The 26,022-nt window shown below is 53.1% G+C and overlaps 1 protein-coding gene across 1 annotated transcript in view; it reads left to right on the top strand.

The window, feature by feature from the left end:
- Nucleotides 1–3,253: 3,253 nt before the first annotated feature.
- Nucleotides 3,254–26,022, top strand: part of WNT7A (Wnt family member 7A) — a 66,923-nt gene continuing 44,154 nt past the window's right edge. Inside the window, exons 1-2 of the mRNA XM_025991553.2 lie at nt 3,254–3,610; nt 9,083–9,309. Coding sequence (XP_025847338.1) covers nt 3,540–3,610; nt 9,083–9,309 — 298 coding nt within the window. The 5' untranslated portion in view covers nt 3,254–3,539. The remainder of the gene's footprint in view (nt 3,611–9,082; nt 9,310–26,022) is intronic.

Below are 26,022 nucleotides of genomic sequence, written 5' to 3'. Positions count from 1 at the left end.
CCTGCTTCCCTTTATGATAAAGCCCAAACTTATTCATATGCCCTGTGTCCCCAGATGACCTGTTGGGTCTCATCTCTGCAGCCCTCCCTACTTCCATTCCCTCTGATGCTCCATTCATCAGGGCCCTCAGACTTCCACAGGCTTTGCTCCCTCTGGCTTTGAAAACTCTGCCTGGTGAACCCCAACTTATTCCTCTGGATCCTGCTTTAGGAACACCTTCTCCAGGAAGCCTTCCATGACCCACTCATTCGCAGCCCTCTTCTCTGGGTCCCCACCGTCCTCCGTGCATTTCCCACCTTGATGCCTAAAACCTTCTTTTCCATAGTAGTAGCCCCCACCTCTCTTTTCCATTAGACAGGAGGCATAATTGAAGGATTAGAGCAGATGCTCTAAGTCAAAATTCTGCAGGTTCCAATCCCATTTCTGCCATGTGACAGCTGGGGGAGTTTGGGATTTTATTTAATCCCTCCCTAATTCATCTTCTCCAAACGATAAAATGATGATAATTATGATAATCATAAAAATATTAACAAAAGAATGGTGCCTGCCTCACAGTATTGTTAGAGGACTGAGTGAGTCCCTGTGCTGATGACAGTGCCTGGCACATAGTAAGTGCCACCCGTGTGCCTGATAATCAAATCAGCCCTCAGAATAGTTGCTCCAGGAGGGCAGACACTGGGTTTATTTGATCCACTGCTATATTTCCAGCACTTGCCCCAACATCCTGAGTGTCGCCCAACACTTGTGATGTGAATAAATCTTTTGTCCAAGAGAATGTCCAGGAAAGAGAGGACCCATTTGAATGATGCTTTGGAGGACGACTGCTCAGAACCCAGCGCTGACTGCATCTGGGGGTGGGAGAGAACAAGGAGGAATACGGGAGGGAGAGCATGGCTAGGACAGACTTGAGGACTGTTCCTCCCAAGCCCTTGGCTCTTCTAACCTCCCTCTCCCACTCTCCCTCATTGCTACCTTCATCCATGTGAGGGCTCCTGCCGGCCTAGGCTCACTGTCCATCTCTCTCTCTGTCTTTCCAACCCCTCACTCCATTGGGTCCTTCTATGTCCTGGCAGGGCTGCTTGTGATCCATGCCCAGCATCCTCCCTTCTCCCTGCACCCTACTTCCACCTTAGCTGTTCAAGTTACAATTGCTGTGTAACAAGCATCCTCCCCCCACAAAAAATAGTGCCATAAAGCAGTCATTTCATTATACTTGCAAATTATGGGTCTTGGGAACTTAGAGCACCCTGGGATGACCGCAGAAGCCCCTGTCCACAGTGTCTCAGCTGGGAAGACTCAAAGGCAGGGATGACTTGGCGGCTGGGAGTTGGAATCATCTGGAAGCTCCTTCAGCCACATGTCTGGCACCTGGGCCAGGATAACTCCAATGCTGAACTGGGACTGTGGATTGAACACCTCCCTACCTGGGCTTCCTCACATCATGGCAGCCACCAGACTCCTTCCACGGTGGCTCAGGGCTCCAGCAGGAGTGTTCCAGCCAATGAGGCGGAAGCTGCCTTTGCCTCCTTTGACCCCGCCTGGAAGTTTCACAGCATTGCTTCTACCACACATAAGCCCACTCAGATTCAAGCAGGGAGAGCACAGACAGCGCACCTCTCAGTGGGAGGCACGTGGAATAATTAATTGTGTGGCCGGGTTTTAAAACCACCAGTGTTTGTACCTGGACCCCTGGGGTAGTCTCCTCTCTGGTCTGCCTGGCTCCACTTTGCCCAGCCCTACCCTTCACCCCACGCCTCCCCGGATTCTCTAGGGAGCAGCCAAGGGGAGCTTTCGAACACACACATCGGATGAGTCACCCTTCTTCATATCCCTCCAATGTCTTCCTGCTGAACTTCCCCCCCCCCCGAAATCTAAGCTCCCTGACATGCCCACACAGCTCTGTGGGATCTGTGTGCCCCCATCACCTCCCTTCTACCCCACTGGCTTTCTTTCTCTTCCTTGAGCACAGCCCCACATCCCCTCCTGGGTGCTCATGCCCAGCTCCAAGCTTCTGCACTGCTATCCTCCCTCTTGAAATGCTGGGACCCCAGACCCTGGGTCCGTCATGTCTCAACTCCAATGCTACCTCTCTGATCTCAAATAATCCCCTGGCACCCAGTATTGTCTCTCTCATCACTCCGTTTTATTTTTTTCACTTCTCCCTGTGATGTCTGAAATTACGTATTTGTTTACCTCTGGTCAGTCTCCCTCACTAGCTCCAAGACAGAAGGTCCCATGTCCCTCTTGCTTTTATCCTTGGTGTCTGCCGTGATGTCTGGCACAGACATTCGTGTGATGTGAATGAAGGTATGAACAGCGGTTCTCAGGGAAGATTTAGAAAAGTAATTCTGAAGGACTGGCAGTCCGGGCGTGATGGCAGTTAATGTGGGTGGGTGGGTGGGTGCTGTTTCCGAGCTGGCTCTCCCACCCACTAGCTGGTGACTTTCGGAAAACACCTTCGCGTCTCTGAGCCTCAGTTTCTTCGGCTGGAACGTGAGTCCAACAGCCGGCAGCTCACCGGACCGGGGTGTACATCACAGGGAGGGATCTGCAGCTCGGGCAGCTCGGCCGCCCAGAGCACCCGGCTTCGGGGAGCCAGGAGGAGCCCCGGCCCCGGCCCCGGCCCCCACCAGGTGTCGCCACGAGCGCGCGCTGAGCGGAGGCGGCTCGGGAGGCCCGCGTCTGGGTCCCGCGCGGGGCGTCCCGGCCTCAGCCCGCCCCCCGACCGGCCGCTAGGAGCGCAATCCCGAGGAGGCTGCCCCACCTGGGCACCCACCTGCCGCAGCCCCCGCCCCGCGAACCGACAGGGCTGGGGAGGGAATATGCTGAGCCGGTTGTCCCCGCTCGCGGAAGGGGGCGCCCTCCCTGGAGCTGGCCTTGGAGACCCGGGCCAGGGGGACCCCGACGCCACCTAACCGGCAGCCCCCGCCAGCTCTGAGCGCCGCGCCCGCGCTCGGGGTTTCGGCCGAGCCTGGATTCTCCCAGCCCGCCGGCGGCCGCAGGGCGCAGCTCGCCCCGCAACTTGCGCGTGAGCGACCCGGGGTCCGGAGGGCTCCCACGGCCCCCTGCCCGCTGCGCGCCCGGGAGCCGGGAGGGGGCGCCGCGGGAGCGCGTGGGGCAGGGCGTGCGCGCGCGCTCGGAGCTGGCGGCCGGGTCCCGCGGGCGCGGGGGTGCGGGGCGGGCGCTCCGGGGAGGCGGGCGGGGAGGGGGCGGGAGAAAGGAGGAGGGCCGGGGGCGGGGGCGGGGGCGGGCGGCGGCAGCGCCCCCGCACTCCCCGCGCCTCACACACTTGCACCGGCCGCTCGCGCGCAGCCCGGCGTCGCCCCGCGCCGCGCTCGCTCCTCCCTCCCTCCTCCCGCTCCGTGGCTCCCGCGCTCCCGGCGAGGCTCGGGCGCCGAGCGCGCGGACGGGCGCACGGACAGACGGCCCCGGGACGCTTCGGCCCGCGCCTCCCGGGCGGGCTATGTTGATAGCCCCGCCGGGGCCGGCCCGCGGGATCAGCACAGCCCGGCCCGCGGCCCCGGCGCACAGCGGGGACTATGAACCGGAAAGCGCGGCGCTGCCTGGGCCACCTCTTTCTCAGCCTGGGCATGGTCTACCTCCGGATCGGGTAAGGGCCGCTCGCATCCCCTGCACGCGTGTCCCGGCAAAGTTGGCTTGGCCCGGGAGGGCGTCGGCCGGCGGCCACCAACTTGTTCGGCCCCTCCGAGAGGCGGGTGGGCGAGGTGCGCCAGTGGCGGGCGCACAAAGGCCCCCCGCGGACGGGCGCCCCAGGGCGCGCACAGCTCCAGACACGGGGCAGAGGTCGGGCCATCCTAAGGTTGTCCGAGTCTGGAAGCCCCCAGAACCAGAGGCAACCAGTGCGGACGGTCCGGCTTGGGGGGCTCTGAGGAGAGCCAGCTCCTGCAGAGAGGGTCAGCCTCTGCTGGGGACGCTTCTGCCGGTCCCCCGGGAGCACCGGAGCCGAGAGTCAGGACGACAGCAGCCCCCCAGCCCCCAAGGAGCTCAGCCCCCAGAGCCGGAGAGAACTCTGAACAGAGGCGCGGGCACAGCCGCTGCTGGGGACTGGGCAGTCCCCGGGTGGCAGGTGGGGCCGGTCCGTGCCACGGGAAGCAGGTACCCAGAGGGAGGGGCCTTCGCTGGCAAAAACAAGAACCGCTGCTCAGATCCCTGACACCACCCGATTCCCAAGAACCCTCAGTACCCCCAGAGCCCTTCCCCGGGCCAAGGGGACAGTGCCTCCCATGCCCAACGAACACACACACAAAGGTAGCACGAGAGGTGCCCCCAAACACCCAGGGAGACAAGCTCGCAGAACCAGCGCCGGAGAGAGGCGGGCCACCCCGCCCCCTAAAACTGGGCACGGGAGTCGGCGGGCGCGCTGCGGAGCGGCCCTCCCTGCTGCACTCCAGCGTTTCCCCGGAGGTGGGGCCGGGGGCGGGGGCGGCGCTCCGGCCGGAGAGAGGGAGGGGGCGGCTCGGGACGCGTCTTGGAGCTGCGTTTGCAGGGCCAGTCACCCTTTGTACTTAGGAGATAATGCGTGTGAAGCACGGAGGCGTGGGGGCGGGGGCTTTAGGGATGGATAGAGGTTCTGGCGCTGAATTAGGGCCACCTTGGCGGGTTTCGCACGACCTGCTTTCCCACCTCCCCGCTGCCCGGCTTCGGGGAGGGGGCGGCCTGCGGGGGCTGCGGCGAGGGGTGTGTGCGCCCGAGCCTTTGTGTTTTGCCACTACCACTCCTCCCCTTTCCCCACCCCGCGTTCTCGGTAGCGGGCGTTTCGCAAGTTGAGCCGCCGCGGCTCTGAGCAGGTGCGCGCAGAGCGGACCAGGCGGCCGCCCGCCGCGACCGCGGGCCGAGAGGCGACCGCAGGCGGAGAGGCGGCTGCGGGGCCCGCGCGCTGTCTGCCTGCGGGTGTGTTTTAAGTGTTATTGATTCGTCCGCGTCTGGGTGGCTTTTCCTTTCCTCCCTGCTTTAATCTTCATCTTGGCCCGCGCCCCGCCGCCCCGCGCGCATCCAGCATCCAGGAAGCTGGTCGGGCTGATTGGCGCTGGCCGCGCGAGGCTTTATCTTCTTTTTAATTAGAATCGGGGCGGAGGGACCGGGGAAGGGAGAGGGAGAGGGAGAGGGAAAACAACAGAAAAATAACCTCCCCTGGCCGTCCCGCCCGCCAGACCTCCCGCCGGCGCGCGGAGACCTCATTGGCCCCGCGGGGGCCCAGCAGCCCCGGACGGAGGGAGGGAGCTACCGAGGGCGCTGGCCTTCAGCACCGCAGTCGCCCTTTTGGGCGGGGAGGGGTCCAGGTCAGGAAAAGGGGTTGCAAGGTGAATCTGGCCCCGGGCTCTGCTCCTCCCTGAGCCTGGGGTTATCCATCTGTAAAATGGGCATGAGGGGTAGAGTCCCAGGGCCCTTAAGAAGCCTTCCAGCTCCCCAAATGTTCCTGGTTCCTCCCTGCTCAGGGCTGATGGCAAGGCATCTGCAGTAATCTGTTAACGTGGATAGTTCCAGTGAATCAAGTACTATCCCCTTCCAACAATCAAATCCAGCAACAATAAAAACCACCACAGCAGCACATTTATTGACTACCTATTAGGTGCCTGGCACCTTTTGAACACTTTCCATGTTTTAACACATTTAATTTTCACAGCAGCCCTGTGAAATGAAGACTAATGATCTATATCCTCACTTTTGTGATAGAAAAGCTGAAGTACACAGACAGGGGATGTAACTTGCCCAAGGCCACACAGCTAGTAGGTGAAAAAGAAGCTTGGATGGCACCCTAGGCCTGACCTTTTAGCTGCTAGATTAATTGTTCCTGTGAATTTTTGACTCTAATATATTATTTTACGCTGCTGGGGTAGGAATTCCTTGGTGGTCAGCTGGATAGTCACAGGTTCCCCCTGACTTGTGGCAAAACATCTCCACTTGACCATCTTTCCATGCTGCCTCTTCTTCAAACATTCCAGCTCTAGCTGTATCAGGCTGTCTCTTGGTGGCTGAAATGAATGAATGAGCTTCTGTTTCAGATGGGTGACCCACTAGCCTCTAGATCTCAATCTCTGTGAGCCTCAATTTTCAGATATGTGAAAGGGGTATGGTAATTCCTGCCCACCGGGACTGTTTAGAAAGGCTACATACATCTCATGTTTTCAGCAACACCTGCCATCCTGCCTTGGCGTGGTAGGGATGCTGCAAAAGTTCACTGATGCATTCAGTGCCTATGGGGGAGGGGGGTCATAGGTACTTAACCTGAGTGAAATTTTGAGAGCTCCGTAATTCATTCATTCATTCAGTAGCCATTTAGTGACCAGGCTAATAGCATTCCTGTCCCCAAAGAGCTCATAGTCTAATGAGAAGGATAAGTGATAAACAAAGTGGGCACACAGAACCAAACACGTACATCAAAGCATTTCAGGAGACCATAAGTAATCAAGAGAATTAAGTAAACAAAACAGAGACTGTCATGCAAAGTTATGAGGGGTGGGGTGAGGAAGCAGGTTCCCTTAGCTGGGATGGTCAAGGAAGGTGTCCCTTGAAGTCACAGGAATGATGGCAAGAAGCCAAGCCTGTGAAGCTCAGGGGATGAAAGAGATTCCAGGGAAGGAGACCAGTAAGGACAAAGGGCCGGAGGCAGGAAGAGGGCTGATTTGAGGCAGAAGTAGAGGAAAAGAGGGTAGGAATGATCAGTTGTGTGCTTGGAGAGGAGTGGGGTCACCCATCTCCTGCGCTGTGGTGCACAGAGCCTCGCTTTAAGAAATTCCAATTCCAGAACAACTTCCTGTAGCTGAGTCCCAGGATGGAAAGTGTGAGGCACTTTGCCCAGGGCTGGCTGTGACCTTCAATAAATGGAAGCTCTTATTATTATAACCAGAGTGAGGCATCAGGGGTGAAGTCAAAAGCTCCGGACGTGTGGACCATCTTTGTGTAAAGGGAGGGCTACCTGGTCCATCAGGGTTGCCACTGGAGCCTGTCTGGGGTTATCTTGATATTAGGAAACGGCCCCACCCTCGGCCAGATACCTAGGAGTCACGCTGACGCCTGCCTTTCCCTCGGACTCTCCCCCATCCCTCCCCCACGACTCCACCCTTCCATCAGTCCACCCGCATGCATGCACGTTTGGTCGCTCCATCTGCAGCCATTGCCTGCTGCTGCCAAGGCCAAGCCCGCACCCCCTCTTGCTCATACCATTCTCTCTGCTCCTGCTCTGGCACCCCGCATGCCTCTCTCCCTCCCAGGGGGCTGGACGGATGGGATCCTGTCACTTTCCTGCTCACAGTGCTTCCCAATGCACCTGAGAACATTCTAGCCCTCTACCAGATTCTCTCCTCAGACCCCTTCCCCGAGCCCTGCACCAGCTTCTGTGGGTTCTTTCTGTTCCTCGGTGATCCTGAGCGTGTTCCCTCCCAGAACTTTGCATTTGCGGTTCCCTCTGCCTGGATTACTCTTCCTCAGACCTTCCCATGGCTGGTTCTTGGCCATTCAGGCCCTGCTGCACTGCGCCTCCCCAGGGAGGCCGTCCTTGACCACCCAGCTAAAGCGGCCCCTCTCTCGGCCCTCCAAGCCCACCCTCTTCATTTACTTCCCTCACAGTGCCGAAGGCTGTCCGAAACGGTCTGTTTGATTCATTTGTGAAATGGGGGTAGTCTCCCTCCACATAGAACCAGGAGAGCAGGCCCTTGACTCTCTCCCGGCATGGTGCCTGGCACATGATAGGTGTCCAACATGTATCTGCGCAGAGAATAAGTTAGGAAGATAGAAAACGTATGAATAGGGACACCTGGGCGGCTCAGCTGGCTGAGCGTCTGACCTCAGCTCAGGTCATGATCCCAGAGCCCTGCTTTGTGTGTTGTGTGTTGGCCTCTCTGCTCATGAGGGAGACTGCTTCTCTCTCTCCCTCTGCCACTTCCCTGCTTGTGCTTGGGCACTCTCTCTCTCTGTCAAATAAATAAACAACAACAACAACAACAACAACAAAACCGTATGAATAGTCATAGGCATTTTCTAGATGGGTCATGCCTAGAGTGGGGTACACATGCTCCATTGGCATGCAGAAAGAAAATACTAGACCTTCTATTTACAATTACTTTTGAAAGATTTTGTTTGTAATACAACATATACGTACATACCAGAAAGTATATAGGACGTGTACAAGCAGTTGCGTTTTTTTTTTTAAGATTTTATTTATTTATTCATGAGAGACACAGAGAGAGAGAGAGAGAGAGAGTCAGAGACATGCAGAGGGAGAAGCAGGCACCATGCAGGGAGCCTGACATGGGACTCGATCCTGGGACCCCAGTATCATGTCCTGGGCCGAAGGCAGGTGCTAAACCACTGAGCCACCCAGGGATCCCCAGCAGTTTTTGTTTTTTTTTTTTTTAAATGTGTACCCGCAACCTCTCAGGGCAACTGCTGAATGAAACTTTGTACTTCTCATCCCCTTGCTTGCCTTTGCAGTTTTACTACATTGACACAATTCCTAAACAATATTGGCTGTTATTTTGCATTATCTTATCTAATTTTATTTATTTATTCATATGACAGAGTGAGAGAGAGCACAAGCAGGGAGCATGGCAGGCAGAGGGAGAGGGAGAAGCAGGATCCTCACTGAGCAGGGAGTCTGCTGCAGGGCTGGGGGCTACATCCCAGGATCCTGCGATCGTGACCTGAGCCAAAGGCGAACTCTTAACCTAACCTGCTGAGCCACCCAGTTGAGCCTAGTTTGCATGATTTTAAATTCCACCTCAACTGAACCCTAACCATAACTAGGAGGGCAACTTGCTTTGTGTACAACATTGTATTTGTGACATTTGTCATCTTTGTGTGGGTGTGTGTTTGTGTCTTAAAGGGAAATCAAGCCTCACTGGTATTGAATATGCATGCTACACAAGTACCGATATGGAATAAAGAAATGAATAAATGTGGGTTTGGGGTGCAGTATCAAAAAAGTTGGGAGAGCTCTGCTGGGAGCAGTGGGTGAGGGGTGGGAGGAGTGGAAGCAGCAGCACCTGGCGCTCCGGGAGGGCCTGGAGGCCATGTCCCCGCCTCGCTGGCCTAACGCTCCGTTTCTCTGTGTCCCCTGCTCCAGTGGCTTCTCCTCCGTGGTAGCTCTGGGCGCGAGCATCATCTGTAACAAGATCCCGGGCCTGGCTCCCAGACAGCGGGCGATATGCCAGAGCCGCCCCGACGCCATCATCGTCATAGGAGAAGGCTCGCAAATGGGCCTCGACGAGTGTCAGTTTCAGTTCCGCAATGGCCGCTGGAACTGCTCAGCCCTGGGGGAGCGCACCGTCTTCGGGAAGGAGCTCAAAGTGGGTATGTGCTCACCCAGGTGACCTGCGCAAGGTCTTCGCGGCCATGGGCCACCCGAGTACCCGCGGGAGCCCCCGGGAGCCTATCACCGGCCCCAGCTGCCGTGCTCCCGAGGATGGGATCTGCAGGTGCCACGACTTGAGTCGGGTCTCCCGGTGGGTGAGGGTCAGCTCTCAAATCCAAATCCAGATCACTCCAACCGCGTATGGCAAAGTTGAAAACCAGCAACCAGTGGCCTAAGTGCTAACCGGCCGGGACAGCACTGATGTTTCTTAAATCGAAGCCCAATTTTCAAAAAAGAAAAAAAAGCATAAGTTTTTCAGCTAAAAGAATGAATTTCTGTCTTATTTAAAAAAAAAAATCTGGCAGAATCTATTGATAACTTACCATGGGCCTACATGGTCATGATGGGGTCAAGCCGAGACCCCATCTTCCTTTAAATGCAGCTTCCTTTAAATGGAGCCATTGCCACAGCCCACCACTCCCTATGACCACCATGTCCCCTTATGTGACTCCCCAGGCCACTGTGGGCATTTGAATTTGCAACCCCTGTTTTGTGGGAATGTGTGCTGCTCAGCCGTGCGTACATGGGCATGCGTGTGTGTGCACACACACAGATACACATATACACAGACTTGCACAAAGTGTCAGGTCACACTTTTGGTTTTTCAAAGCAATTGTGAGGAAAACCTGGTAGAAGGGGCGGGGGGGGGGGGTGTTGGTCATTGGGATATTTGTGGAGAAGGCCACGCTGTGTGTCTTGCTTGTGTGTGTCTGGACTAGGGGCCCAGGACTTCTGCAGGCTTGCTGCCAAGCTGTGAACTTCCCTGAAAGTAAGTCCACCTCAGGCCTCTTTGGGCTAGAGTGGTTCTTAAAAGCACCCCGAGTTCTCTCTCTCCCTTGGCCCCAACCTCAGTAAATTCAGTGGATATTGAAAATATTCTCCCCAAATCCAGCCATTTCTCCACGACCTTACTTCCTCCTCGTCGGGTCCCACAGCTGGCACCTCTGGGGTCCCTGGCACCCCCATCAATCCTGCTGCCCCCTAGCTATTCTGCAGACCTTCCTGTAGGCAGTGTCCTCCTTTGTAAGTGAAAATCAGATCGTGTCATTTCCCTGCTTTAAATTCCATGAGGCTCCCTCTCATTTTAATTTTTTTAAAGATTTATTTAGTCATGAAAGGCACACACACACACACACACACACACAGAGAGAGAGAGAGAGAGAGAGAGAGAGAGAGAGAGAGAGAGGCACAGGCAGAGGGAGAAGCAGGCTCCATTCAGGGAGCCCGACGTGGGACTCGATCCCTGGTCTCCAGGATCACACCCTGGGCCGAAGGCAGCGCTAAACCGCTGAGCCACCAGGGCTGCCCTCCCTCTCATTTTAAAACACTGCTGACCTCTGCCCATGTCTGTTTCCATCTTCCCCCTCCCCCTTGCCCACCCAGGCTGGTCCTTTTTCTCAAACACATCACTCCTGCTCTGGGGCCCCCGCACCACACATTCCTTCTGCCTCACATCCTTTATCACAGCCAGCACCCCAGAGCCCGTTCTCTGAGCACATCTCTCCCTCCTAGCCTCTGGGCCTCCCAGGGCCTCCGTTGATCACTGATGTCTAAAGACCCCTCTCCTGGGACACCTGGGTAGCTCAGTGGTTGAGCATCTGCCTTCAGCTCAGGGTGTGATCCGGGGGGTCTGGGGATTTAGTCCACATCAGGCTCCCCACAGGGACCCTGCTTTTCCCTCTGCCTGTATCTCTGCCTCTCTCTGTGTCTCTCATGAATAAATAAATAAATCTTAAAAGAAGTCCCCTCTCCCCACGAAGCTCCAGCCCCTCAGCCAAGCACTTGGCGCTGTGACTCATTCCTCACCCCTTGGGAATGCCAGCTCCATGTGGGCCAGGGCTCCCTTGTCACATTCGCCACTGGGTTTCCTTCCTCCTTCTTGGAAGGAAGAACAGTGTCATGTCAGTCCTGAGCAGGTCTTGTTTTGTCCCCATCTTCTGTAGGCACCTGCTTACTCACACCCAAGGGAGCCAGATGCCAGCTTCATGGTCAGGTTGGCAGGGGTGTGTGGCAGCCTCCTCTTACAGAGCCTCTCTTTCCAAGCGTGCCCTTTCTGACATCTTCGTGGTTAGAATTTTGCCCTGCGCCACCTGCCCTTCCTTCTCCCTCTTACCAACCTCAGGCTGACTTTGCAGGTGGAGAACAGGGGTCCAGAGAGGGGGCGGGGCTGCCCTGGCTCACACCACGAGGTGGTGTCACACTGGGAGTCCAGTGTAGGTCCCTGAAATCTCTGTCTGGGGGGGGCCTTTGTTGGCACCTATAGTTTTTCTGCCTTCTCCTGCTCACATCCCCAGTCCCCTGTTCCTGGGACGCAGGCCTGGGCTCTGGCACTATCTTAAACTTGTGTTTTGCTGATGTATGAGATGTTACAGATGAGGAAACAATCTCCGAAGGGACTAGTCCTAGGTCAATGAAGAGTGAGTGACAGAGTCTTCCAGGACACGGTTCATGCCACCACAGGCTGCAGCCTTGGAAGAAGCAGCCCATAGCCTGGCATTGTAATAGAGCATGCTGGGGTACAGCAGAGGGCTGTGTTTACGGGAGCCCCTGCTGTCCAGCAGCCCTCCCAGCTGACCAGAGTTGTAGAATTGAGGGAATCCAATGCACGTTGAGTGGCCTCAGGGAATCCAAGCAAAAAGAGGAGCCCAAGAAAACCCAGGGCATGGCAGTGCTAGGGCAACAAGTCCAAGAGCCTGGAAGTGAGTGGGAGCCAGGGCTGGGAGGCATGTGGCGTAAGTCTGAGCAGTTTGAATTTCTGGGTGGTGGGAGCAGTTAGAGAATTTTGAGCACGAGCATAGCTGCCAAAGTAAGGTCATACTGTATGAAATAGCCACTATTCAATGATTTTTGGCCTCCAAAAATGGCAACAGCGCATATGATTCAGCCTAATAGCAATTCTGGAAGATTCATTAAAGGGTGGCTATAACACTCATTCATTTATTATGTCATTTATTAACTCATATATTCACCAAATATTTATTGAGTGCCCAGCATGGCTGGAGGCTGCCGTTCCAGCCTGTTTGGTCAAGGAAGGCCTCTGGATTCATGAAGGAATAAGCCATGGGCATGTTTGGGGAATGGTGTGCGGGGCAAAGAGGATGGATGTACAAAGGCCCCCAGGCAGGAACGTGTTTGAGGTCCAGTGAGGGGGCTAGTGTAGCTGGAGGATATCAAGCAGGTGGAGGAGGAAGTCTCAGAGGCCAGAGAAGGAGCCAGGAGGGGGACAGCATGACATCTTCGGGCAAAGTCAGGGGTTGGGGTTTTCCTCCAGAGAATAGACAGCAAGGGAATGGCAGATCTGGCTTTGGATTTAGCAGCATTGCTCTAGGTGCTGGGAATGGAATGAACTGTGGAGGGGCCAGGATGGGAATTAGAGTCTGGTCCAGTCTTGCAGGCAGGAGGTGATCCTGGCTACGGCCTAAGTGACGGCAGTGGAGTTCTCCTTTGGAAATGAGTTGTAAAGGATGGAGGGAGCTGATGACCCAAAGGCCACTTAGGAAGAAGTTACCCTGGGCCTGGAACCTGAAAGGTGGTGGCAATAGAGAGAGGAAGAGGAGGCCCAGATGAGACCCCCAGGGGCTAAGAAGTTACTTCCCCTCTGAGCCTTGCTTTCCTCATGTATAAACATATCCTGCTTGAGGACACCAAGAAGCAAGCCTCAGATTTTGGCTTTCTGGCCTCTTCCCCAGTGCTCTTGCCCTTAAGGGATTGCCTCTTCCTGGCAATGGCCAGCCAACAAGGCTGCCTTGTGGGTAAGGCATCAAGAGTGTAGTCTTTGACTTTGGGAGCTTTGGCCACCAAGGCCACACTCTGGATGGTGGGGAAACATCACCTCCCCCCACTACCTTCCTACTTCTACTTACATCATTGGCCAGAACTCAGTCACATAACCACATCTAGCTGCAAGGGAGTCTGGGAAACATATCTTTTCTTCTCAGAGTAGCTCTGAGTTAAGCTCAGGGTCTGTGACAGGAGGAAGGGGAAAGTTGACATTGGGGTGGGCAACTACCCTCGGCATAGTATTCATCTTATGCTGAGACCTAAAGGCTCACCTTCCTCCGTCTCCTCTGCCTCTGCTCTGTTCTCCAGCTCTGTGTTTCACGGCTCTGTTTCCCCTCCTGAATAGCTCTCAGGAGCTATTTTACTGTATAGCTCTCAGGAGAAGGCCATGGGCATGTACCAGACAAAGCCCTCTTGGATGCTAGAAACTACAACCCAGTTGAAGCCCCCTCAGGCAAAAAGGTGAATTTGTGTCTGTTTGAGTCACTGCAAAGTCAGGGATGGTGCTGACTTTTGAAATGGCTTGGATCAGAGGTGGTGTTGGCTTCTGCCAACCCCAGAATGCCTCTTGGGGTAGCAAGATGGCTCTTACAGTGCCAGAACCACAACTTCCAGGTTCTAGATTTGCAAGAGAGAGCATTAGCCTTTCTCTGGTGACACCTACAGAAGTCCTACAGTTCACCCTGGGTGGATTAGCCAACAGGGCTTGACTTTGGGTCATGTGTCCATCCCAAACCAATCACAGTGGCCAAGGGCAGTGCTTTTGTTGGCTAGGCCTAGGAGCCCCACCTAGACCATCTCTCAGGGGACAGGGACTGTTCATGAGTCTATAAGCCAGCCCGGGGCTTCTGTAACAAACAACCATGGGCTGGGCAGCTTAGACAAAGATGCTTCTTTCTCACTGTTCTGGAGGCCGGAAGCCCAAGATCAAGGTGTTAGCAGGTTTGATTTCTTCTGAGGCCCTCTCCTTGCCCTACAGATGGCCACTTTCTTACTGTGTCCTCACATGATCTTTCCCCTGTGGACATGCTCTTCATGTCTCTGTGTGCTCATCTCCTCCGCTTATAAGGACACCGGTCTGACTGGGTTAGGACCCACCATAATGGCCTCATTTCAACTCAACCCCTGTTTTGAAGGTCATACCTCTGAATACATATTGTCCTTTGTCATATTCTGTAACACTGGGGGTTAGAGCTGCAACATATGAAGGGGATGGGAGACACAAGTCAGCCCATAACAATGAGCAACCAGAAAGTGGAATGGTCTGTGCTTTAGGGAAAGGCCAATAGAGTGTAGTGGGTGCTCAGAGGTGAGACTCCAAGGTGGGAGAAGTGTACTGGACAGTGAAGATAGCCCTTGATCTGGGTTTTAAGGGGTAGGTAGAATTTCACCAGTGAATGGGATCCCTGGCAGAGGGAACCATGGGGCAAAGACATGGATGTTGGATTGCTAAGAGGATCTTGAACAGGAGTCTGCAGCCTCAGGAGGCAGGGAGTCAGTAGCCTCAGATGATATTGCAGGCCAGCTCTCCAGGGCTCTTAAATGCCAGGGGTTATCGGAATGAGGTATGTGGCTCCATATCAAATTTATCAGGTGCTACCCAGTGTGGCCCTTGGGGGCTTAAGAAGGCATTCACCTCCCCTTCACCCTTTTCCTTTCCTTAAATAACTCAGTGAACTCCCCTTGAATCTGCCACCCAACACAGCAACTAGAACTGAGAATGGGTAATTTATACTTGCTGTAGCCATCCCTTGTGCACCCCCTGCCTCTCCCTCCCAAGCCACACTGTCTCTATCTTGAGTCTTGGGTTTCCCATTTCTTGCTTGTTTATGTTTGTTTTATCATATCGATATAGTCCCCAGAAGTAAATTATTTGGTTTTAGTTGTATTTAATTTTATAAAGAAAAGATATCATGCTATATGCAATCTTTTGGATTTACTATTGTCACTTACTAGTAAAAAAAAAAAAAACCATCTACAGTATTCCTTCAGCTGTGGTTGATTCCTTTTGGCTGTGGTAATAGACTCCAATCCAAAATCACTCCTGTGCTTTTGGTTAGGGGGCATCTGGGTCACCTTTAAGCTTTTGGTGTCACATTGCCACCATCGGCCTCTTTGAGCATGTCTCCTGGCACCCATGTGCGTGTGTTTCTCTTGAGTGTATACAGAGGAGTGAATTGATGGCCACAGGGTATGAGTGTCAACCTGATTTCTGCGGTGATTGTGCCAAGTGCCCGCCAGCAGAATTGATTGACAGCTTCTCCAATACTTGGGATTATCCAGATTTCCTTCTTACTGTTGTCTTGATTTCCCCTGAGAAATAATTTGGGGGAGCCCTCTTCCCCCATGTGCATGTTTACTGTATTGGCTGTGCATATTTACTCTTTTGTGACTTGCCTGTTCATGCTTTTTGCCCATTTTTCCATCCAGTTGTGTGTTCTTCCCTCAGGTTTGGCTATCGTGATTATAGTACTGAGTTATGGTGTAGGGGAGCAAGGCTGGACCAGGCAGGCCCCAGGGATGGTGGCCCAAGTGGGGCTTCACTCTCCTGTCCTTTGCCTTTTCACCGAGGATCCATAGCAGCCAGGCACTGTGACAGCCCTTCCTCCTGTATGGCTTCATCCATCCCTGCAAAAGGTGGTCTGTCTACCTCCATCTCAGGCTCTGAGTGAGGCAGAGGCTGACCAAAGTCAACTAGCTGTTTTGTGGTAGAGCTGAGATGGGCAGTGCCAAGTTCCCTGCTGCTGGGAGATTCTTCTGTTTTGTGAGCCTGCCAGATTTCAGATTCTCTAAGCTGACATGTATTTGAGAACCTTATCTTGTTGGTAGGCCATGTGGCAGCCAAGTGAGAATTCATAGGAAAGTCACACAGCTAGGTTTCCATCCTAGCCCCATCACTAGGACTCTGAGAGAGTACCTCAGTCTGCTCATCTGCAGAATGGGGGAGTCGCATGATCCACCTTGCCAGGTGAAAACATTGTGAGGGATATAAGACCCTGGCACCTGTAGATTAAGTCCATCAGAAATCATCCCTTTACCCCTCCCAGGAGGCTCACATGCCCATCTCAGATGAAGATGAGCTCAAGGAATTGAGGATGCATGCACTAGATTTTATTCTCGGTGCAGTAGAGTGGGCAGATGTAGAGAAGAATGGGGAGAAGCTATTGATGCAGTTGCTAATCTAAGCTCACCATTTGGACTCTACCTATGAAATGAATCTGCCTGTCAGTCTACTTCTCACACCTCTGTCACCACCTTCTGGTTCAAAACCTCCATCTTTAGAGAGTTATTGCCCAGACAGCTCCATCAGCCCCTCATGTACCCCCGCCTCCAACCACACAGCCATCCAGCATAGCATCTTCTCAGCATTGCTCTGATCATGGCATCCCCCTGTGTAAAACCCTGTAGTGGTTTCCTATTCCTCTGGGAATCAAATATGGACAGGGCCCCTGGTCCTTTACAGACCTTGGTGACCTGCATCCAGACTCCATTTCCACTCCATCTTCATCTCATTTCCACCACAGACCCTTGCCTTTCTTTTGACCCTCAAGCATGCTTTCTCCCTAGATGTTCTTCTGTCCTTCCATTCCTGGCTCACATGTCACCTCCCTAGAGAAGCCTTCATGACACCCCTTGTAGCATAGACCACCTGTCCCTGTCTGCTCCTTACCTTGCCGAATTTTTCATATCACGTCACTACCTGGGGACAGATTCTCTATTTGCTCATTTGTGCAGCACTGTATGAGAGTTCAGCCCTGAGGCCACCTGCTTGGCTCTTTTCCTGTCTTCCCCACTTACTAGCTATGGACCTTGACCAAATAGCAATGATAATAGCATCTGTTCCATAGGTTGTGTCCCATAGGTTGAGATCATTTATTCCCCATCAAGCATTCAGAACTGTCTGGCACAGTTCTCCAGAAATCATAGTTGTGGCGTTGCTATCATCTATCTCTTGGGCCAGAAGTCAGCTCTGTGAGGAAGCAGAAGCCTCTGATACAGCACCTGGCATGTGGAAGACATGGTGGCCACAGATGGGCACTGAGGATGTGGGGACCTCCCTGGGTACTGGTACCTGCCCTTAACTCCCTCTGGAGGCAGGAAACGGAAGAGAAGGGTGAGAGGGAGAAGGTGGCAATAGATAGGAGATATCCCAGCAGGTTTCCACTCAAATGCCATCTCCTCCAGGAAGCCTTCCTTGACCATCAAGGTTGGTCAACTTGTATTGATGTTTCTACAGCACTTACCACTCTCAGAAGTAACATTGCTTACTTTTGTAAGGATATGTCCAATATCAGTCTTTTCCCTGACCGTGGGGGTGTCCATGGAACCCAGGCCTGTCAATCATCTTCTCCTGGGACACCCCCAGAGCCTGGCACACAGCAGGTGCTCAGGAAACACATGAAGAAATGCACGACCCTGAAGCTCCTCTCTACCCTGTACCAGCGGTTGCTCTGAGCCCCTGAGGACAAGACCTGGCTCTTGTTTCTCTTCTGACTCCCAGGTCTGGGTTATACCTCATGCACAGGAAGCACTCTGTTCCCTCCGTTGTGTGAGCAAATGCTTTTTATTGTGGCCCCAATACAAGACTGCACATTTTCATTTTAACCCATTTTAGCTTGGCCTTCTGTTGGTTCTCCCTTCCACCTTTGCACTGGCTTCAAATGGGATAGAAACTCTGATTAGGTCAAGGCCTAGGGAAGACCCCTTTCCCATAGCATGATTTGAGAAGACTTGGTCCCAGGGTCTGTTCAGCAGAACAGTAGGGCCCACCCCCTCTCTTCCTCCCTCCACTACCACCAAACCCTCTGAAGAAACGTAGGAGGGTTTTTTGGATGATAAATTGGGGAACTCAGAATGCTATGCTCCCTGCTCAAGGGAGCCAGAATGCCCACCAGCACATTAAAGGCTCTGAAAAGTCTTACAGGCAGGTGAACAGCTTGAACAGTGTTCCCCTGGAGGGTCCATTCATTTCTGACCTGGGACTCACTGACCATCTGGTGGAACTCCTCTTCAGAGGCCCCCCACACTAAGAAACACCACTCTGGAGATTCTCACAGCTTGATCATGCTCATAATGTGGTTTGGGACTAACCAGGAATTGACCTAGGTGTATTCAGTCACCAAGTCCTACGTCTTTCCGCAGTGGCACAGTAGAGGCACGCCCTAGCCTCTGACATTGGCATGCACGGTGAAATGTATTCAAGTCCCCCCCTCTTTCAAAGGGACTTGAAAGTCCCTTCAATCAGCCACAAAATTCAGAATACCTGGTTTTCTACAGTAAAACATTTGTATGAATATATAATGTATATGTAGTAATGCACAGTATAGAAGGAAGAGTATGTGTCTAAAGTATAAGTGTACATGTTAGTGTTCTTTTGTTTTTTTGATTCCACATGTACGTGGATTTCTCTGTATTTGACTTTCTGCATCTGATTTGGTTCACTTTGTGTAATGTTTTCCAAGTCCATCCATGTTGTCACAAATGGCAGGAGTTCCTTCTTCATTAGGGCTGGATAATATCCAACTATATGTATCAATCATATTTTCTTTATCCATTCATCCATTGATGTTCACATAAGTTGTTTGCACATCTTGGCTTTTGTAGATAATGCTGCAGTGAACACAAAGGTGCGGGTATCTTTCCAAGAGAATGATTGCGTTTTCTTTGGGTATGTTATCCAGGAGTGGGATTGCTGGATCATATATGGTCATTCCATTTTTAACTTTATGAGGAACCTCCATACTCTCTTCTATAGTGGCTACACAAATTTACATTCCCTCCCCCCCTCCAACAATATTGTCCTTTATCTTTCCCTAGGTGCTTTTGGTTGAATTCATCTAGTTTAAATCCTCGTGGGATCACACACCACAAGCTCCCCCCTGCCCCACCGTTGTGTCCACCCATTCAGTCATTTATCCGCCCCAAGCATATTTACTAGAATCTTCTGTATGTAGACTGATGAATAGGCCACGGGCTCTGCCCTCAAGATGCTCATGGTTTGGTGGGGAGAAGCAGCAAAGCTGAAATGTGCTCTGGGATCTCATAGAAGAGGAGAGGGCACTGGGCAGGGGAGCAGGTGGATTGTAGCACAGCAATGGGCTGGTCCACCACCGCGGGAAGGAGGGAGGGAGGGAGGGAGGGAGGGAAGGCCATGGTGGCAGAGAAGCAGTGAAGAGAGGGACTTGCAGGTGTGACCCAGGCACCCCAGACGCTAGGGTGTGGGGTAGGGAGCACAGAAAGGGGCTGGAGAGAGAGGTGGACATGAATCAGTCCAGCACGGCTCTGCCTGGGAGGGGATCTGTCAGAAGAATTTCTTTCCCCTGTGTCAGGGGAGAGACAGGATGTGGGAAGACAATCACATTCTTAGCACATATAGAAATTTGCAATGTCCCCAGCATTACTGTCAACAAAGAAATGGTGATTTCCCGACGTGTGCTCCTGGGGACTGCTGCATTCTTTTCCAGATACTCACGACCTCCTGTTTGGTACTCCCCCGCCAGAATTTTTCCAGGGATGGGCACAGATGACCTAGGATTCAGGCCCTGGGAGGGCACTACGCCCTCCTGCGTCTGCAAACCCGGTGATTTTGAAGCATTTCTGGACTTCTGCTCCTGTGACATTTGTCACCAGTTCTCTAGTGCCGCTCCCCCTCCCTCCCTGGGGGGACCTGCTGGGCCTAGGGTCCCTCCCCTGGGAATCTGCACCCCCACAAATGGCTCTGTCTTTTTGCCCCTTTCGGGCTGTGAAAGAGACTAGAGCACATGTCTGGTGAGCTAATGACCACTTAGAGGGATGGATTCGAGGCCTTTCCAGGGAGTGAGAGAAACAGAAGCAAGGGGCGGGCCAGCTCCACTTTCTCTCTGCCATTTCTTAACAATACGCCATCTTGCCCGAGCGAAAGACCTATTCTTTCCCCATTCTTGCTTAGAACGCAGCTAACAAAGGACTTTTTGTCTCGTTTGCATTTTTTTTTGCAAGCCTCAGTTCATCCTGGGTTTTAGCTCTCCTGACGCTATTCTTTGAGATGAGTCTTTTGTTATAATGTTCCCGTTCCAGCTTTCCTATGGTGGACAGACAGACAGACACACACACACACACTCACACGCTTACACCCTTACACACGCGCTGTCTTTCATTCATCAACTGTGGGAGACTTCGCAGATAAACAATCCAGCTCCCCACAGCCTCGTGGGAAGAGACAAGAGTTCAGTTCAACACAAAGTAAGGAACGCTAAGGTGCGGGACCACAAGCAGAGGGAGGGGATGTCAAGAAGGTCCCTCAGAGAGGGGACACTGGAGTGGCATCCCCAGCATGCATCTTGTGGGAGCTCCTGCTTATTGATCCTTTCCCAGGTGTGGACCGAGTCTGTTTTGTGCTTTGTGTTTTTTTTGCCATCCAAACAAGGAGGTTAACTTAGGCCTTCAGAGGTCCATTAACTCATCCAAGGTCCTGCCATGGGCAAGCAGAGCCAGGATGCGAATCCAGATTTATTGACCTCCAGGGCCCTACTTCTAACCACCTGGCTACATTGCCCCTCATCAGGCAGATGGGAGGAAGGGCACGTCCAGGCTGAGGGAACAGCATGTGCAAAGGCACGCTGGCAGGAAGGGGCAGACGTTGACCTTTCGTGGATGGTCAGCGGTGTGCGCTGGCTTTGCCCAGTGAGAGGAGAGACCCTGGGCTGGAGGGCAGACAGGCGAGAAGGGCACATGCCCCTCCCCCAGTTTCCGGTGCTGTGGGCCCATTATCTGAGCCAGGCGCAGCCCAGACAGGTACTCCCTACACACACCCCCCCTTCTTCCAGTTGCTCATCGAGAGGCTCTCTAGTTCCTCTGGATGGAGACAGCCAGCTGTGGCATTCTGAGCCCAGAAGGGCTGTGAGCCGCCATGCCACGGGACTGGCAAAGGCAACCTTTTTCCATCTGTATATTTTCCAAATCATCATATATTTCAGCTTGTGTCACTGCAGATTGCTCACTCTCTGACCCACTGGCTTTAAATAGCAAAAGAAAAAAAATACAATGCACTTTGTGGTTTCCAGTAAGATACCGTAAATACACCCAGATAATATTCCGGGGCAAGCCATTTACAGCGATTGCACAGGGCGGTGGAATGGAATCTTTCGGGCAGGCTTGCTCATCAGTTTATTTCCTCTGTACCCGCCGGGATCGTTATGGAGCTGGGCTGTGTGGAGGGCATCAACCAGGCTACCCATTTTCACCTCAGTGATAACCCGGTTCTTTGCTGAGCACCTTCTCGGGGTCTGGGCTCTTCACCTCGAGGTTGCACTAACTCTTCCTGGCAACTTGGCAGCGTCCTCCTGGTGGTTCCCATTTCACAGATGTGCAAGCTGAGACTCAGGGAGGCAGTGTCCTTGCTCAGGGTCACCCGGCTGAATAAGGAGTAGAGAGGAAGGACAGACAAGCCCTATCTTACCCAAGTTCTGAGTGGAAGCCAGCCACTTCTGGGTGGAAAATGTACCTGCACTGAGAATTAAGGAGGATGGGGTGGAGGTGAGAGTGGGGGCCTCATGTCGGGAGTGAGGAGAGCCTGGGTCTAGTCCCCCTGGTCTTGCTGAGTCGCTGGTGACTTTGGGCAAGTTTCCTGGCCTCCATGAACCTGTCATTCCAGGAGGGACCCATGGGCTTTCTGTCTGTGGCTCTGGCAGTCTATTCTCTGATTCTGGAGACATGTGGGGCCTCTGTGCAGGGCAGGATGGTGGAGCCAGCCGAACCTGTCACTGCTGCCCTGTGCCCCTGGCTCACCTGCCTCTGCCACTGGCTAGACCACTTCGGGGTCCTCATCAGGGCCACCCCTGCGCCTGGAGCCCTCTCTCCCCACAGACAGAGGTGCATGGCTGGCTCCTTGGAGCTCTGAAGTTGCCACCCCTACTCTTTCCCTGTTCCCAGCACTGCTCTGTTCTATGTTCTTCAGAGTCCTCAGCTGCCACCAAGTGGTGTGATCTTACTGTCTGTCCCCCAGTGAAGGCAAGACCATGCCTGAATCTGTCCTTGTGGTATGTCCAGCACAGTGCCTGGCACCTAGTAGGCATTCAAGAAATATGTGTGGAGAGCAGGAACAGGGCACATGGCTTGGTCAAGGAGGTTTGATGGAGGTTCTTCCTCTGCTCATGGGTGGGAGGGACAGGTTGACAGTCCAGACAGAGAGGACATGGGTCTTTTCTTGGAGGGCATGTGGTCAGCACTGGCCCAGCCCAGTGTGTGTTGCTCTCTGACTTCATGTGGAAGACCTGGGGAGGAGCCTGGGCTGAGGCCAGGAGGACTGAGTGGGCATCATGGTGTTGAGGCAGGAGAGTAGGTTGGACTCTGGAGCAGAGCTAGTTGGGTTTAATCTCAGCAGGTTGCATCACCTCTCTGAACCTTAGTTTTCCCATATGTAAAATGGAGACAGTAATGGTCCACACCTCATAGGGTAGTTGCCAGGATTGAGTTGATCTATATTGAGTGCTTAGGGAAGAGCCTCGCAAATAGTGTTTTATGACTTTGCTATGCTTATAAAGACCTGTGCCATTGGACAGAGTTTCTGCAGCAGTAAAACAGATGTCCTACACACACTCTTGCAGATGTCTCAAGAGAGACTGACAAGGTGCCATTTGGGAAATCACCCAGCTAGAGGGGCTCCCTCAGGTGCTGAGACAGGGGCTGTGCTGGGAGCCCTGAGCATGGTCAGGGTCTAGGGCAGTCTGTGGAGTGGTTAGAGACAGCAGGTGACCTCCAAGTTTTCATACTGGCTCTGCCTGAGTAAGTCACTTTTCTGAGTCTCAGTATCCCCACTGATAAAATGCAGTATCCCCATGCAGGAGGCATGGATGGATGGAGTGTAACATGGTCTCTCACCCTGAGAGGCTGAAATTTTAAGATCTGGAGATCCTTGGAGTGCCTGGGAGGCTCAGTTGGTTGAGCGTCTGCCTTCAGCTCAGGTCATGATCCTGGGGTTCTGGGATCGAGCCCCACATCAGGCTCCCTGCTCCCCAAGGAATTTGCTTCTGTCTCTCCCTCTGATGCTTGTTCTCTCTCTCTGTCTCTCAAATATTTTTTTTTAATCTTAAAAAAAAAGATTTTGAGATTCTTCTCTACCTTCTTTTTGCCATCAAAACCTGTTCTTAGCTTAGCAAGTCATTTGCTTAGAATGAGCCTTATAAATTATTTGTTGATATGTTTTAACTGATAACCGAATGGCATTTCTTGGCAGATATAAAGGTATTTTGATAAGCATCCATGCCTTAAGCCAAAGGAATCTCTCTTACTGTGGGCTTTCAGGTGCAGCAAGGAGCCAGGAAAGGAGGTGGGTAGGACCGAGAAAGGACACTTGGGCTTACAGTCCCAGTTCTGGCCGTGGGTGAGTGGCCTCAGTAAATCACGTCTACCTCTCAGAGTCTTGGTCTCCTCACCTGTAACATTGTGGAGAATGGTGTCTTGGGAGATACCACACAGAGCCAAGTGTAGGTCTGGCACATAGGAGGTGCTCAGCAAATGCTACTTTCTGCTTTCTCACCCTAACCCCAACTCCCCACAAAGCCACCCAGCCTCTGGCTAACTCTCTGCTGATACCCTGGGGGCAGTAGGTTGAATGGACCAAGTTCACCACTGCTCCCCACCTGCCTAATCAGACCCTCCCTGCACCTCACTTGGGGTGGAATAGGTAAGCATACTTTTCCAAAGTGCCTAGCAGGGAGCCTGGCAAATAAGCCCTAAATAAAGGTCATGTGGTTGTTGGCCACTGACCAAGTTTGGAGCTTTCATTCTTTCATTCATTCATGCATGCATGCATGCAACAGAATTTACCAAGTACCTACTGTGTGTCAGGCTCTGGGGACCCAGTGGGGAACATGACAGAGTGATTGCCTTCAAGGAAATTATATTCCAGCGGAGCAGTGGGAGCGGTAGGTGTGTGAGGAACAGACGATAAATCTAAAATGGCAGGAGGGCTATGGAGAAAATTAGATCAGGGGCGGAGGGAGTTTCTTTACCTCCCAAGGGTGTGCCTGTAAGTTCATCAATTATAATCGCTGTAATACTCACTAGCATTTGTTTAAGCACCAGCTATGTGCCAGGTGGTACATATTTCTTCCTGCAGAGTAGGTGATACTAACAGACATGGAAATGGAGGCACAGAGAGGTTAAGTGACTTGCCCAAGGTCATCTAGCTTCTGGCAGGGGTGCAGCTGGAATGCAGCCCTGCTCATTCATTCATGCCTCACACATTGTGGTGAGGGTTGTAAACAGTGGAAGTGAGACAGACACGATCCCCATCCTCCTATGAACCTGAAGGGTGGCTGAGTACACAGACAGCAAAATGGGACTTGGAAGTGATAATAACAAAAACGACCATGATGGTTGGCATTTACGGAACACTTAGTACACGCCAGGCTCTGTGCTCAGCACCTTCGCCTCATTCTGTGATTCAGTCGTGGTTGATGTCATTGTGCCCATTTCACAGAGGAAGCAACAGGGGTGTAAAGGGGTTAACAGCCTGATGCCCAGGCCAGTTTCCTCAGTGGCCAGGTGGGCGGTGGGGGAGAAAGGGAGGTGGGACTGGGCAGTGCCAGTCTAATGTTGGTGGGCAAGGCCACTGTCCAGGTCAATAGCAGAGGTTCACGGTGACTCTTAGCATCCAGAGGCACTGGACTTGAGCAGCCAGTCCCTGGGTTCCTGGGGACTCTCACAGCCATAGCCTTCACGTCCCTGGGGCAGGGGTGCTGAGGTGAAGGCCAGATTGGCAGAGAGGGGAAGGCCATGGCGCATGGTGGCACTTCACTCTGGTGTGGGGAGTCCACCTTGAACTCAGGGGAGTTAAATGTGTCAGGGTGCAGCTGTCCTCCCCCAGCCTTAAGGGGATGTGCCTGGAAACAGAAGCTGTGTTTGACTGTCTGTCTGTCACCATCTCCATCACTGTATGCTACTCAAGGGCTCAGGGACACCAGGGGACCATCCTGCGGGGAGGGTTCAGCAGCTGCACACAAAATTACCACAAAGGTCCTGCCCCTCCCCACCCTGCCCCTGCCCCCCACCCCACCGCCCCAGGGAGGAGTCTGGGAGAAGAGCAAGGCTCTGATGACCAGCCTGCCCCCCCTCAATTTGTATACTCCATTCTTGATCTGGTCAAGGGGACAGGTCTCCCTTCAGCTGGAGAGCCTGCCAATGGTGCCCGCTGCACCTCGGGTCATTTAATTCCTGGGGACCGGTCTTGACCTGTATAGGGTGTCTGGAGGCTCAGTCTGTGGCTCAGCTCTGCTGCTCCCCGTTTGGGTGGCCTGCGCAAGCTGGACCTTTCTCCTGGCTTCAATTCTTTCAAACATAAATGAAGATCAATGTAGCCTCCCAGCCTTTACCTTTCCCAGCAGTAAAGGACTGTTACTACCGACATCAGGAGACATTGTAATAAATCTAACCTTTGGCGCCCCTTTTTCATACTGGGCCCTGTGCTAAATGCTTCATCTTTGTTAGTTTTTTTTAATCCTCTACCCTAAGAAAGTGAATGGTTGTTATCCCGATTTTATAGTGGAAGGACTGAAGCCCAGAGTTTGGGTGAGAGTTTACCTGAGGTCACACAGCTGGAAAGCGAAATGGGGATGACCTCCTGCCCGTCGTCTTGCTCTCTTTATGCCCTTCATCTGATGATTCTCTTCTTTGATGTTGTTGAGGGTCTAATCTCACTGTTGGCTGTCTCCAGCATATTATTTTCTTGTGTGTTTGATGGTCTGTGCTGTGAACTGATGCCTGGGGTCTTTGTCTTTGCTTCTCCAGGGGTCTTAGGGAATCACCAGCCTGGGGCCGGTCTTCCCCCCTGACTTGGGAGCCCCTGAGCATACAGAGGGACAAGTTGGAGCCAAATCTCAAAGGCAGGGACA

The sequence above is a fragment of the Vulpes vulpes genome, chromosome 9 (assembly GCF_048418805.1).
Source record: "Vulpes vulpes isolate BD-2025 chromosome 9, VulVul3, whole genome shotgun sequence".
NCBI classification, from domain to species: Eukaryota; Metazoa; Chordata; class Mammalia; order Carnivora; family Canidae; genus Vulpes; species Vulpes vulpes.
Note: the sequence above shows the minus strand (reverse complement) of the source record. Positions and strands in the feature narration are given on the sequence as shown.